This window comes from Aedes albopictus, chromosome 2 (genome assembly GCF_035046485.1).
Source record: "Aedes albopictus strain Foshan chromosome 2, AalbF5, whole genome shotgun sequence".
Lineage (NCBI taxonomy): Eukaryota > Metazoa > Arthropoda > Insecta > Diptera > Culicidae > Aedes > Aedes albopictus.
In genome coordinates this window covers 416070448-416085221 of record NC_085137.1, presented here as the reverse complement: position 1 = coordinate 416085221, position 14774 = coordinate 416070448, and the positions used below count along the sequence as shown (strand labels likewise).

The window sequence follows — 14774 nt, the reverse complement described above, 5'->3', positions numbered from 1 at the left end:
TTGGACTGATATGCGAAGAGGGACAGTATTGGAGCATTTGAAATTCACAATTCTATCAAAACTTTGGGAAATAGTCGGGAGAGCACTGGCAGTTTTTAAAATAACCCTTTAAGCGATTTACGAATCTTTTTAAAAAAAAAAAACGAAGCAGTTTATTTTTTAGTTAATATATTCAGAGCCGGATTTAGGGGGGCGCAGGGGGGCAGGGCCCCGGGCTCCCACATTTTAGGGGCCCCCACAAAATCGCACTTTCCGAAAAATAATGTGAAGCAAGAAAAAATAAGTAGTATAAGAAACTGCTCTCGATTGATTTTTTGTCGTAAGAGCTTCACATAACTGTCTTCTTGAAAGATGACTCTTTTGAGAGAGACTGCTACTATTTAGCCAGATATTTATGTATTTTAAATTTTTTTCTCCAAAACTTATAAACATTTATTTTTATTTGGGAAATTACTTAAAATAACTTACCGGAAATCATGAAGAAAACCTTCAACTGAATTCTACAAATCTGAACTACAAATCTCTATAAATTATAAATTAAAAACTCAAAAAGTTCCTGCTGAATTTGTTGTTTTTTTTTTTGTATAAAGGTTTTGAAAAGATTTTAAAAAATTTTCCAACACAGTTCTTGGAAGAACCAAAGGATTTTTTTATTTAGAAAAATTTTTGAGCTTATGAGTTTGATTTCACTTAGACAGCTTTCGACTTACTTAAATCGGAGAACACTCAAAGTATTTAAACCTTTTTTAGAGCAAATCTAGCATGAATTTGAACTTTCTTAACAATTCAGAAAATTTAGTAGTAATTTTCACTTTAATTACTAAATATTAAACTGTCGAGCACACGAAACTGAAGTAAGTCGCAGACGAAATAGGCCTATATATGTCCGAAGATGAACAAATTAGTGGAATTGAAAGGAATTTGCTCGTCCTTTTTTAGTTTTTGCAAAGCGTTTTTTTTTTAATTTAACTAATGGTTAAAGATGAATTTAAAGCAGATTTTTTTAAAGAGTTTCAGTCCAAATTTCCTGAGTTGAGAGATTTTATAACTGGAATAAGGCGAACTGCTGATAAAATCAATGTATTGCTTGAGAAAATTGCTGAAGAAATTGTCCGATGGGGAGTTCGACTGGAATTTGGTATTGTTCGAGTTTTCTGCTAAAGATTTTCAAGATAGAGAATTCTATTGGAAATGATGTCAGAAATTCTGATGGAAACTTAGCAAGGATTCCCGTTAAATTTCCTTAGCATTTTCAATAAGAATTTTCCCTGCAGTTTCCTCCATGATTTCAGAGTTTTGTGGAAAATTCTTTTGGGAGGTTGCCAGAACCTTCCCTAGTAGTCGCTTTAGAACAAGCTTTTGTTAAGGGTTCGTTTTTTATGGGATCGAATATGAACTTCTCTAGAGATTGCGGCAAGGTTCCCCTAGAAAATATCTATCGATTTCACAAAACGACAGCATTGTGGTACAAAGTTAACTTGAAACTTCTCGAGAGATTCGGTTTTATATTCTTTTTGCAGTTTCTATATGAACAATGGAATGAATTTTTACTAAATCTAAGATGCCGTGAGTACAATCGCGAAAACCGTTTTTTACTTTATATCATTGTTATTCTTATATAATTGTTTTCAGGTTAAAATTTCAAATCTGTTATGAATAAATTTAGTGGATATCAACATTTTTCACAGCACTGTTTATTGTTCTTGATTTAAGTTCTTCCACAACAGCATCAAAACCTTCATTAATACATTTTTGTAATAATGATTAATATTTTTAAGATTTGTTTTCATGTATATGGCAATAATATACCCTTTATATAAAGGCCCCCCACAACACTGTGGCCCCGGGCCCCCACATTTGTAAATCCGGCCCTGAATATATTTGATGTAAACGCATTTTGAATTTTATTCTAATCATTGTTCTTGCATTTTACTAACCTTTTCTAGTATCGATTCAAACGGAAATATTTCCCACACCTACCGGAACATCAGCGATTGTACGAGGAATCCGTTTCTCTGTGCATTAACCAAAAGCTCAAATCATCATACGATTTGCAAGCATTCTCCGAAATCGAGTATTGCCAGGAGAGCTACAACAGTTCCAACAATGATCCGATCGACACTTTCGACAGCCTTTGCATTGCCATCATCTGCTTCGTGGTGAGTCTGGCTGTATTCAGTACTATTTTTGACTACTACCTCCGGAATCAATCTGAATTGGAGGATCATTTCGAGAAAGTGCCTCCAAAGATAGAGAGTCAGTTCGCTACCATCTGCAGCATTCCGAGGAATTTTAAATCCCTGTCTAGTCCTCCGAAGTCGACTCTCAGTCAGGATTTCATGTTTCTGGAAGGGCTACGTTTCGTTACAATGGTCACCATTATCCACCTGCACACGACGGTTATGCTGATGAACGTCCCAGTCGAACATCCGGAGCTGTTTGAGGAGGTATGGTATGATAGTTAGATTAATTATAACAATAACAGTTCCAAATATTCAATTCCAGACCTTACACAGCCCACCAATGGCAACCATGTCACTGTTCACGCCCAACTTGGTTCAATCATTCTTCACCATCGGTGGCATCCTGATGGCTGTTAACCTTCTAGATTCCATGAGCAAACAACCCGCTTTTCGATGGTCTCTCCTGTGGGATAAAGCAACCAACCGGCTGAAACGCATTTTACCTCTTTACCTTTTCGTAATTCTGGTAACCGCTACCATCTATCGGCGCCTCAGTATAGGACCTCTCCATGACCGAATCGTAGCCGTGGAATCGAAAAACTGTCAGCAAAACTGGTGGGTCAATTTGCTGTTTCTGAACAACTATCTGAAAACGGATGAAACGTGCGTACAGCCGAGCTGGTACCTGAGTGCGGACTTCCAGTTCTATCTCTTTGGAATGGTAGCGCTGATGGTAATTCAAAGGTAAATGAATATAGGTACCCGCGATGTAGATGTAGATTAGTGCGTGCCGATGTAATTAATTCACTTTCCGTCAATTATAGGTTTCCACGATCTGCCACGGGCTGGGTGTGCTTCATGGTTGCACTCAATCTCCTAGGTCCAGGAATAACCATGTGGATCCAGACACTCCCACCACTAATGGCTACTGGAACAAGGTCAGTGAAGTTGTTGCCGCTATAAATTATCCCACAAGTGACAGGGAAAGTTGTCGTTGTAATCAATTCAATCAAAAATGGCCTTGATCGGCATCAAGACCAGCATTCTATGCGAAGATCCTTATTTAATGTATACCTATCAATTACTATGTTGGTAACGTGGAAAGTGGTGGGTGGCGAATATGATTTACATTGCTTTGATACTGCAAGAACGGTTCCAGCACATTATTTAAGCAAGAACTCGGGCACGTTTATTCCAATACTTGCAACCTGAATAAGGTATTGAAAATCTGTACATAGAGGAATAACATAGGAATCTCATGGGACTGCTTAAAAGCTCCCGAAACAGCTTTAAGGCCTGAAGTACACAGGGTCAAATATTTGATAAGGAAAGCATTCAAAAAATAACATATGTTCGACACTAATGAAAATTCGATCGAGTCAAACAAGATACAGTATCGGACAATAAAAATGCACCAAAGCCGTTTTTCCATACAAACTAGTCAATTTTGGATTGCCATATCTCAGTTATGTCTCAACCGATTGTTTTTATTTTTCTGTGACGAACTACAAAACATTTCAACTTTCAAAAACTATTGAAAAAGTTCAGTGATAACTATTGATAAAAAAGTTACAGATAAGTTGAATTTTGACAATAAAAATGCACCAAGACAAAAAATTTTGTAGGCTAAAATGCTGAAGTCAGATAGCTATGGTGTCTTCAGCAAATTTATTGGTCATCACACAAGAAACATATTTGCCGAAAACACCATAGTGATTTGACTTCAGCATTTTTGGCTACATATTTTTTTTGTCTTGGTGCATTTTTATTGTCAAAATTCAACCTATCTTTAACTTTTGTATCAATAGTTATCACTGAACTTTTTCAATAGTTTTTGAAAATTGAAATGTTTTGTAGTTCGTCATAGAAAAATGAAATCAATCGGTTCAGACATAACTGAGATATGGCAATCCAAAGTTGACTAGTTTGTATGGGAAAACGGCTTTGGTGCATTTTTATTGTCCGATACTGTATATTTGAGCATTGGATTCTTTTTGGACAAATATTTGACCCTGTGTACTACGCTTAAGTTTTTGTGTACCGAACTGCCTCTCACACATACAGGGTGTTAGGTTCGTGAGTGCAAACTTTTTAAAGGGTAATAGAGGACCATAAATGATTAAAAAAAATTGTTCTACGCATATGGTCGAATTTGAACCGTTACGTAGTTATTGAACTTTCCATGTTTTTGATTATTATTGCCTTAACTGGCTATAACTTTAAAATTGTCAAACTTATCGCAGTTTTATTCGAAAGATTATTAAATTTTCTATCAAATGGCATATTTGAATCGATTGGTTTAGTTAAATAACTAAGTGTTCTAGAGCAAATAGCTCACAAGTAGTGTGTTTTAATTTGTTTTCGTCAGTTATCTTTGAAAAATGCGTAATAAATTTAAACTCTTTGTTAGACAAAGTTGTGATCCCTGTTTCACTCTACAATTCGTTCTTTGACAGTAAACTTCTTACGGAATGAAATCAAAAACGAAATCTCGATGTTTAGACATAGCATATTGTACCATTTGGGCAGATGTATCTTTTTTGGGCACTTTCCGCTATAACTAAGCCAATTTCATACCAAATGATTTGAATTTTTGTGTAGGATTAGATACTCTGCGTATCTCATTGTGTGCCAAATTAAGTTATTAGGTATAAAATTGACTAAAAGTGTTATATATGTTGAGGTACGTGAGAATAAGGAAAGTTTTATTTTTTTGTGGTAATGGTATGTTCAAATATTTTTTTACATTATTTGTTTACATCATACATGTTACAATATTAAATCAGAGTGCCAACAAGAAAAAATTGTACTAATTACCAGAGTTATAACAATTTCTGTAAAACTTGTTTTCTTTAAAGAGCCTTGCCGTGACTATGATTACAGTCCAATGGCTCATATGAAAGCGCAAACAAAAAAAAAATCGTTACTAGTAGACATTGTGGTGCCCTTGAAAGATCGGAATAGTAAAAAAAGTTTTAATTTGCAAGCGGGAACGATTTTTCTCAAAACAGTAAAAAAAAATGAATAAAACAACCTCAACCTGTTTCCACAATCGACGTCACCGGTTCGACGGTTTAGGAAAAAAAAATCAAGTTTTCGTCTGACCTCAACATTTATCAAGATATATGTTTCTCATATAATTGTGAACCACCCTAAGCCTGGCACATTAAAGTATTATAAGGCACTGCATGGAATTCTCTCCTTCTCTTTCACTTTTGTAAATATCAAGGCCAAGATAAGTCACAAGCCCATACAAAATCCCCCCAAAATAGTAAATATCCACTTTACCGATATCGTTCGCAGTTGAAAAAAAGTTTCTTATAATTTACAACCAATGTTTTCAACTATTGCGCCCAGGCGCGTCTCGAACCCTGATCGAGTGATTGTCGGCCACAGCCGATAGCCCCCAAAGACCGGTCCAGAAAGTATGGACGCAGTAAGAAAATAGTGGCATTTCAAAACTATTGATGGCTAGTTCTTTTTGAAAGCTACATCCTGTTGGTCAACCTGTTTTCTCAGCATTTGTATAGTGGTTTTTGCGATTCCAATAGTTAGTTTCAAAATACATGAACTTTCAGCGGAACATCATCGAAAAAATGTGCACAAACGATGTACAGAGCTTGAAAGGTCATTTAGGAAATAAGCAAAATATGGTGGGTGTAAGTGAGAAAGCCATGTAAGCAGTAATCAAAAAACACGGTGGGGATAACATGTTTAAGCATAGGAAAAAAATTGGTAAAAAAATAAAAATCTATTTAACTCTCCTGTAGATCAACAAATAATGAAGGTATTTGAGCACAAGAAAAAACCATCTAACTTACACAAAACGAGGTATGACCAAAAAAGTTCCTATTCCGAATTCCAATGTTCATCGTGGCAAAGAACATTTGAATTTCTGATCCTATATAAGCAGAAACAGTCAAAACGAAGTCCGAAACAAGAACCATCGATCAGGCTCAGACAACTGAAGACTAGGTGCGTCCATACTTTCTGGGGCAGTCTTTATACCAACAGGACTCAGTGAGAGTGAGAGTAATGGAAGGCTACGCTTTCGTACTACAGTCGCATTGAAGGTGAAAAGCGGAATCAATTTTAGGATACGAGCGAGGATACGAGGTTCATCAAACTCTCAGTTTTGGGAAAGCTTTGAAATATGCGTTCAGATAACAGATAACAAATTTTGTTATCATTTAGTATTTTTATGTTATCGCAACAGGCCAACATTATTAATAACTAAATTTGTTATCATCTGGTTATCATCAATTGGAAAAGATGATAACAAAAATAACAGAATGAAAACACCGATAACACAGTTTATCATCAAAGTGATACCACATTGTTATCTGCCTTTACTCGGGATGGTTTTAACACATACTTTGAGTGAAGTTTTTTCAACGTGTATGCCAGATGGGAACATTTTGGAATCCCCAGTGCAAAACTGTCGAGTTCCATCACGTCAAGGTCGACCTCAAATGTCAAACTAAAACTATTTACCATTTTACATATTTCGAATTTTCTCATTACCGTCGTGTAGGGCTACTTTTGAAATGCGGGGCTACTTTGAACACTTTCGAATATGGATCTTTTTAATTTAAAATATGGTTCACATCTGTTTGATGTCTTTGGCACTATTATGAAGCATTAGTTTTCCCTTCATTTGGTTGAAATTATTTTTCAAACAGACCGTTTTTTGGTTGTCAGGACGAGAAAAAACATCGAATAAACCAATAAAATATACATAACGTATCAGAACATTTGGTCGGTAAGCATTCCCAAGTAACCATGATGCTTTATATAGAGCATTAATTTCGCTTTATAGTGTATTATATGACATGCGATATAAAATTGTTCTGTCATATAGGCACCATTAAAGTAGGTTTAAAGTCGAAAGTGGCGCTACTATTGTTGATTTAAAGCAAGCTTTACTGTGGTGATTGCTAAAGCGTATAAAATGCTTGTACCTTATAGCTAATGCAATCAAATCGCATGGAATGCATACTTAATGCATCATGTCAAAAAGAAAAGAAGTATGTTTTTCATTTTTCTATCTATTTTTGTCTTCCGATACTCTTACTTTGATGTTTTTTATTGTATTTCGGGAATTGAACCTAGACTGCTGAAACTGAACCACGATGAAACTCGGGCGCGCTAACGCTGTGTGCTACGATGCCATGTATTTTGCACCTGGAAAAATGTGCAACATAATGTAACGTATACTTAGTTCGTGCCTTATTGAGTTGTGTTTTCAGCAACTCTAAAAAATGTGATGGGGACGGAATGCCATCAGTTATGTTACTCTCGAATATAAATTCGTCTGTGTTGATTCTGTTTTTTTTTTGTTTTCATACGTGCTCACTTCTACCTAAAATACAATAAATAAGAAACAATACAAACAGCGCTTTAATTCTTCCTTTTATGAAATCGGGCTTTATGTTAAATAAGGAAACCGACACCCCACATAATTTTTGTTCCCTCAGCATCTGATTGTTTTCATGTCCCAACCAGAAACCCAAAAAGCCATACATAATTGAGTTGTCCAAAAAATGTCTCACGAAACCTAATGCAAGCCTATCCATATACGTGAGAACAAAAGATGTTTACAAAGTTCTTACAGATAGATTAACACGGGAAATCTGAACACAAATCACTACCTATCACTACCACACAGGAATTTGGATTGGTCAATATAAATTTTCAAACAGCAACATCTGAGCAGGATAATCTAAGTGCTCCGCAGCAATCTATGAAAATTTTGGTTTGTTTTTCTTTTGTTTTGAATGGTTCTGTTTCTGAAAGTGTTTTACAGTTTTTTTTTTCGAACTAAGCAAGATTTTTCTGTTTACAACGATGGAAGCTTTAGTAAAGGCATATATAATAGTTATTTATGTAACAAGTTGCAAAAAGTTGATTTTTTCAGCACGAGTCGTACATTTATCCAACGAGGCTTGCCGAGTTGGATAAATACGAAGAGTGCTGAAAAAATCGAGTTTTGCAACGAGTTCCATACAAAATTTTATGCAATGATTTTTTTCATAATGCAACCCATTTGAGTTGCATAATGTTCATAATGCAACTCAAATGAGTTGCATTATGAACATTATACAACTATTTTTCATTATGCAACTCATTTCAGTTGCATAATGAGCCAGTTCGAAAAAATTGGCCATTATGATACCAAAATGAGTTATATAAAATGTAAATTATGATACTGAATTGCATAAAGTAATAAATGCTTGCATTATTGATTGCTATAAAGTTTTTAACATGGTAATGCAATGAAGCATTTAACAACGGCTCTATAGAACTATTCAGAACTGTCAAAATCTCGTAATGCTTCACGGCTTTCATAATGTAGATTAAACGCATTATTACTTGACAGATGTTAAATAAAAGTTATGTTGCATTAGCTAAACTATAATACGATTGAGTTAATGTTATGATATAATGCTTGTGGTTACTTGGGTTGTTTCTACAGTTCATAAATTACAAAGAGTTGATCATTTCATTCAAAATCTGTCACATGGTTCCACTGGGTACTGGTTTTACGGAAATTATTTTGGCAATATTTAAATTGCGACTGATGTTATCCGCAAAAGTTGTTTTAAAGTGATCAATTTGACCCCGGATTACAGTACCACAACAAAATATTCGGACAAGAATGCCACAGGAGTGGTAATGTGTCGTTAATAAATATTAATAATAATAATAACAATAAAATAGGTCCCACGATAATAAACGAAGAGCAGATCGACAATGTTTATCAGCACAACAAAGTAAAGGCAATGCGGCGGAGTTGGTGTTGACTAACTTTGGGCAGCATGTTACGCAGCATAAACGAAAGATAATTCTAGAATTCTTGCTGCTCAGATATTCATGTTAATACACGTACCATCTAACATAATGCGTAAAGAGAGCCATTATTTCATCCTCCTTTCAGGAAAGATCATGTTTTATTTTTGGTAGGCCCTGCGGCTATAAAAAAGGAAGATCAATATAAACGAAAGTCAGTTTTTGTTTTGGACTCCACACTGGATAAGTTTATTTTGCTACCCAAATTCCTTTAATCGTGAACTAGCACTTGCAAAGCTTAAATTATTCCGACCTTTAGATTGGATAATTCAAGCCTTCAAAAGAGCGCGTAATTAGAATCATGGAAATCGAAAATCAATGGATCGATCAAACTTTTTCTTACTCTGATAATTCTCTTCGGGTAGGCAGTCCCTTCTAGAGGAGAATTTTGAGTCTTTTTCTTTTTTTTTTCTTCTAAACCGTAGGGAGATAATTTGCCAACAGATACCCTAACAGGAAGGTTAGGGTAGTGTGGGGCTGAGGCCGTCTTCTACTACAATAGTAAAAGCCAGGACTACTCTCTCCTCGACCCACTAAACACATTCCTACCCAAGTAACAATTTAAATTCCTTTTAGATTTGTTCATTTTTATGGAAGCTTTATCATAGCCTGAAGAATTCATGAAGCATTTGTTTTTATCAAGTGAAAACAATCTCCGTTCGTATGTGGTTTTTAAGTTTTCTTCAAGATAATTTTGAAAATCGCGCATAAACTTGATTCACTAAGGCATTTAATCTTATAATATGTTTTTTGCAACTCGGCACTATAATATTCTACTTTATACTTGCCATTTCGGTGAGGTAACGGCCTACTTTTCCGATACCAAACAATTACATTATGGTTCATAATGCAACTCATTTCGGTTGCATTATGAATCATAATGCAATTGTTTGATTGACAACTCAGTCTGACCTCGGTTTCCACGGCTAGAGCTTGAAAAACTGTGACGGTTATATAGCACAGCATGCTTGATCCAAATTTTTGTGTCTTGCACGATAGAACACGTGGCAGGTCCCATTCAACCACCGCGAAGCACGATGATATTGGAACCTATCATATTCTCGGCAAGCCTCGTTGGATAAATATACAACTCGTGATGTAAAAATCATCATTTTGCAACTCATTACATAAATAACTATTAAGACGTATTTAAAGTTATTTTCAACACATAACATCAACAAATTTTATTAAAAGTTTATGCTGCGTTTATTCTAGTACAATTCATCTGAGATGTTCTCCTTTAATAATTTCTTAAAGCTTTCAATTCTTGAGCTAGAGCCACTACTCTGAGCAAAAACTAAGCGAAATAATAAAACATACATATTAGTTCAAATAATAAATTTGCAACAAATTGGTTGTGAACAGCTTTCTTATGCAATTATAAAAACTCAAACATTTTTGCTCACTGTTAATTTTTCCGTTTTGGTGCTCAAAAGTAATCATATCGACGAAATATTCATTATACATAAGTGACCCGATTTTGTCAGCCCCTGTTCGGAAGACATTTTTTTGCTCTCTTCAGAAACTTAAACAGTTTTTCAAACTTTTTATCCTTCTATGTTCTGCATCTCAGCTGGAGTTTGATGATAAATATTAATAAATTGCTTAAAATTTGACCGTAAATGAGAGCAAAAAGTTTGTCGCAAAACGGGGCTGAAAAAATCGGGTCCTTACTGTGTAGCCAATCTAAAATGCGAGTAACTTGCTGCTGTCGTCCAACCTTCAGCCAGTTACTCACATAGGCCACAGCAACTTGAATCGAAAATGAAATACAGGGGATGGCCAAAATGTTTGGGATAGGCAACTTTTTTTCTCCCACAAAAAAATTCAACATGCTGTAACTTTTCATAGAGTGCATCAAAAAATCTCAAATTTTGACTGTTTATCAACCTATTATATGTGCGTCATTGGTACAAATTTAGGCTCGATTGATAAATGTTTCGCAAAGTTAGAACCGTTCGGGTAAAACACTATTTTTAGGCAACTCGTTTTTGAGCTGTCATATCTCGGAAACCAGTGAACCGAATTGAATGAAATTTTGAACGTACCTACACTAACAATATGTATATGCTTCACAAACTATTAAAACATAGGTACTTTTTAAACGTTGAAAAAAGTTATCATGGATTGACACATTTTGAATTTTTCTCGAAAAAATGTAATTATTTTACATCAATTTCAATAAATTTTAGTGTTGATATCCAAAGATGTTCTCAAGTTATCTCTAATCAGATATATTAGAGCCTATTTAGATTGAAGAAAGAACACATTTAATCATTTTTGTGTGGTATTGTAAATTTGACTTATTTTCCTCTGTAAAAAAAATTCGACCCGGTATAACTTAATTCACCGTTAGAAAATATTACATTTTATAACGTCGTATTAAGTATCAATATATTGTTGATAAACGTTAAAAAATTCATTCAATTCGGTTCACTGGTTTCGTGATATGACAGTTCAAAAATTAGTTGTCTAAATAATAGTGTTTTACCCAAACGGTTCTTACTTCGCGAAAAATTAATCAATCGAGCCCAAATTTGTACCAATGATGCACATATAATAGGTTGACAAACAGTCAAAATTTTAGATTTTTTGGTGCATTGTATGAAATGTTACAGCATGTTGATTTTTTTTGTGGGAGAAAAAAAGTTGCCTATCCCAATCATCCCCTGTAGGTACTTACTGTGACTCTTCTCATGCTCATGCTAAACAGTGGTAAGTTTTAGTAATGCACTTTAAATACACGAAACTATAACAGAATTGGCACATCCTGACGCAAAGTGTACAGGAACAATTTTCTAGCTCCAAAAAGGTAAACAAACAATTGTCAAAGGCTGTTACTCTTGAATAAAACGAATAAGACGAACAAATCTGCCTTAAGATCATCACTAATAAAACAATCTTTAAAAAATGCTGTAGATTTCATGCAAGGCAACTTGGTTCCATCATTGTTTTGAGGTGGTTTGGATTAAAGGTAATAACAATGAGTTTTGTTCGCTTGAAACGGCAGCCATGTTTAGAAAGAATTGAAAAAATGGCGTAGCCTTTTGTTTTTGAAGGAAATTTATGTCTTCGTATATTAATGATTGATATTATTTTTGAGGCGCTTTGTAATTTTCGTATGTTTTGGGTGGCACATCAACGAAAAAGTGGGTATGGCACTGAACATTTTGATTCCCTGTCATCAATGATCTGTCCGGAAATTTAAATGCTTTAGCCATTTTAATTTGAAGAAAATTAAATTATGAAAATTAAAGTTCAATTAACATTTCATCCATGAAACAAAACTAGTTCGCATCTGCATAATGCTTAGGTAACAGATTTCATTTATTATGCACTACTAGCACTTTTGAAAAAGACAGCTTAAAGATCAACATGCCTCAAGCTATTCTTGTTAAAGTTTTATGAAGTTCTTATAATCAATCATCAGTGCAAGTACATAAATTCAACTTGTTTCAAAGCAGCCTTGAAGATCTCCTGAAGAGTGGGCCAGATTAGTCTTATGGATATTTTATGCCTATTTTATCTCGAATTTGCAGAACAAAGAGCCTTACATAGCTAAGTTTTATAATTCTGTCTTAGAAATTGCTTCAGGATTGCCACAAAAGTATAAATGTTACTTGTTTATGGTCGTCAAACCCCACGTCACTCCGCAACCACCAAGAAGGTATTGCTTCAGAGAATTTTTAGTCTTTTTTTTTCCTTCTAAACCATAGGAGGATAAATCTGCTCATCAGACACCCTAACAGGAAGGTTAGGGTAGTGTGAGGTTAAGGCCGTCTTCTACAACGCCGGTAGAAGCCAGGACTACTCTCTCCTCGACCCACTAAAACACATTCCTATGGTCGTCAAACCCTACGTCTCTCCGGAACCACCAAGAAGGTATTGCTTCAGAGAGGGGCTAGTGCATATCGCACCCTCAAGGTTAGCTGCCGTAGCCTAGCAGCAACGAACATCGATGACTCGCTCTGGAGAGTCCATCACGATAGCATGCTGGCGCTTAGCCAGTTTCCCGAGTGGTCCTCGCCACTCCCTTTGTCCTCGGAAGGCGGGCAGGGTCAACCCCGCCCGCGCCCTACTGCTGAGCGGACATCAAGAACTGATGCCCACATGCAACCCGATCTGACCTGCCCGCAAAGGAAGGGTATCACTACCCTTCAGGCCCTATCAGATGCATCCGTAGGTTGCAGACAGCAGGGTCTCACCTACCCCGACCCTTGCCGGGGACCCCTTTCCAACCGCGGGCTCAGATCCAACCCAGTAGACTGACGCCACGACAGCACCGCTACCGGGGCTTCCTCTCCGCGGCCACTTAATCGCTGTAAGGGTCGATCTCGACCGCAGGGCACCGGTATGACCTACGAAGCCGACTTCGAACCCATGTACTGCATCTGGACTAGCCATTCTCCGAGTCCACGCGCCACCTCCTCTGTAGCTCCCAGACGATATGGGTGATAGCCGTTGAAACGGCATTCCAGCTAATCTCATCCCTACACATTCTCTGGACCAAGTTGTCCGGAGTTGTGTCCTCTCCGCATGTGGCAAGCATGCGGTCACGCATTGTGCGAAAACGCAGGCACACGAACAAAACGTGTTCTGCCGTTTCCTCTAAACCATTGCACACTGGGCATTCGGGAGAATCCGCATGCCCGAAACGGTGTAGATACTGTCGGAAGCAACCATGACCTGTAAGGACCTGTGTCAGGTGGAATGTAACTTCCCCATGGCGCCTATTAATCCAACTATCTACCCTCGGTATCAACCTGTGGGTCCACCTTCCTTTGGTGGAACTGTCCCACGCGCGCTGCCATTTGACCATAGAGGCCATCCTGACAGTCTTGCATATGCCTCTTGTGCCGCGCATTTCGAAGCACTCCATGTCCTCACTGATAAGAATGCTGATAGGCACCATAGACACAGAGGGCGTCGTGTGACACGGTACGGTACGCGCTTGCAACCCTCAGACACATAAGCCTGTAAGTACTTTCCAGCTTCCGTCGGTAGCATTCAGTACTTAGGGGCTATCCATTAATTACGTAAGGGTTTATGGGGGGAGGGAGGGTTTGGAAAATCTTACGCGTCATACAAAAATATTTAGAGTTTCATACAAAAAAATCTTACAAGGGGGGGTGGGGGTGTCGAAAAATCGGAAAAATTGCCTTACGTAATAAATGGACAGCCCCTTAGCGCGGTACCCCACGCCGGGCCGCCATACCTAAGTATGGACGTAGCAACACTAGCCAGAAGCTTGCGCTTACTGGCGTACACCGCTGATCATCCGGGACAGTGCCGCAATAGCTGTGGAGGCTCTTTTACAGGCATAATCGACGTGGCTACCGAAGGTAAGCTTGTCGTCGATCATCACGCCCAAGTGCTTGACAGAGCGCTTCGACAGGATAGTGCACTCTCTTACACTGATCTCCGTCTGCTGCGCCGACTGCATGTTGTTAACAACCGTCACCTCTGTCTTGTGGTGAGCCAGCTCCAGTTTTCTGGACCGCATCCACGCCTCCACAACCTTGATCGAGTGGTCGGTAGTCAACTTCACCTCCTCGATCGTTTCACCGTAGACTTCGAGCGTAATATCGTCGGCAAATCCGACAATCACCACTCCCACTGGGTACACTAACCTCAACACCTCGTCGTACATGACATTCCATAACACCGGACCCAGGATGGAACCTTGCGGGACTCCTGAGGTTATGTGAAAGCACTTCCGACCCACCTCCGTGTCGTAAACTA

General features: G+C 37.4%; 1 protein-coding gene across 1 annotated transcript in view; it reads left to right on the top strand.

Annotated features, from left to right (window-relative positions):
* LOC109426800 (nose resistant to fluoxetine protein 6) overlaps positions 1–14774 on the top strand; it is a 36071-nt gene that overhangs the window by 8414 nt on the left and 12883 nt on the right. The window contains exons 4-6 of the mRNA XM_019702336.3: positions 1947–2447; positions 2506–2927; positions 3008–3121. Of these exons, the coding sequence (XP_019557881.3) occupies positions 1947–2447; positions 2506–2927; positions 3008–3121 (1037 nt within the window). The remainder of the gene's footprint in view (positions 1–1946; positions 2448–2505; positions 2928–3007; positions 3122–14774) is intronic.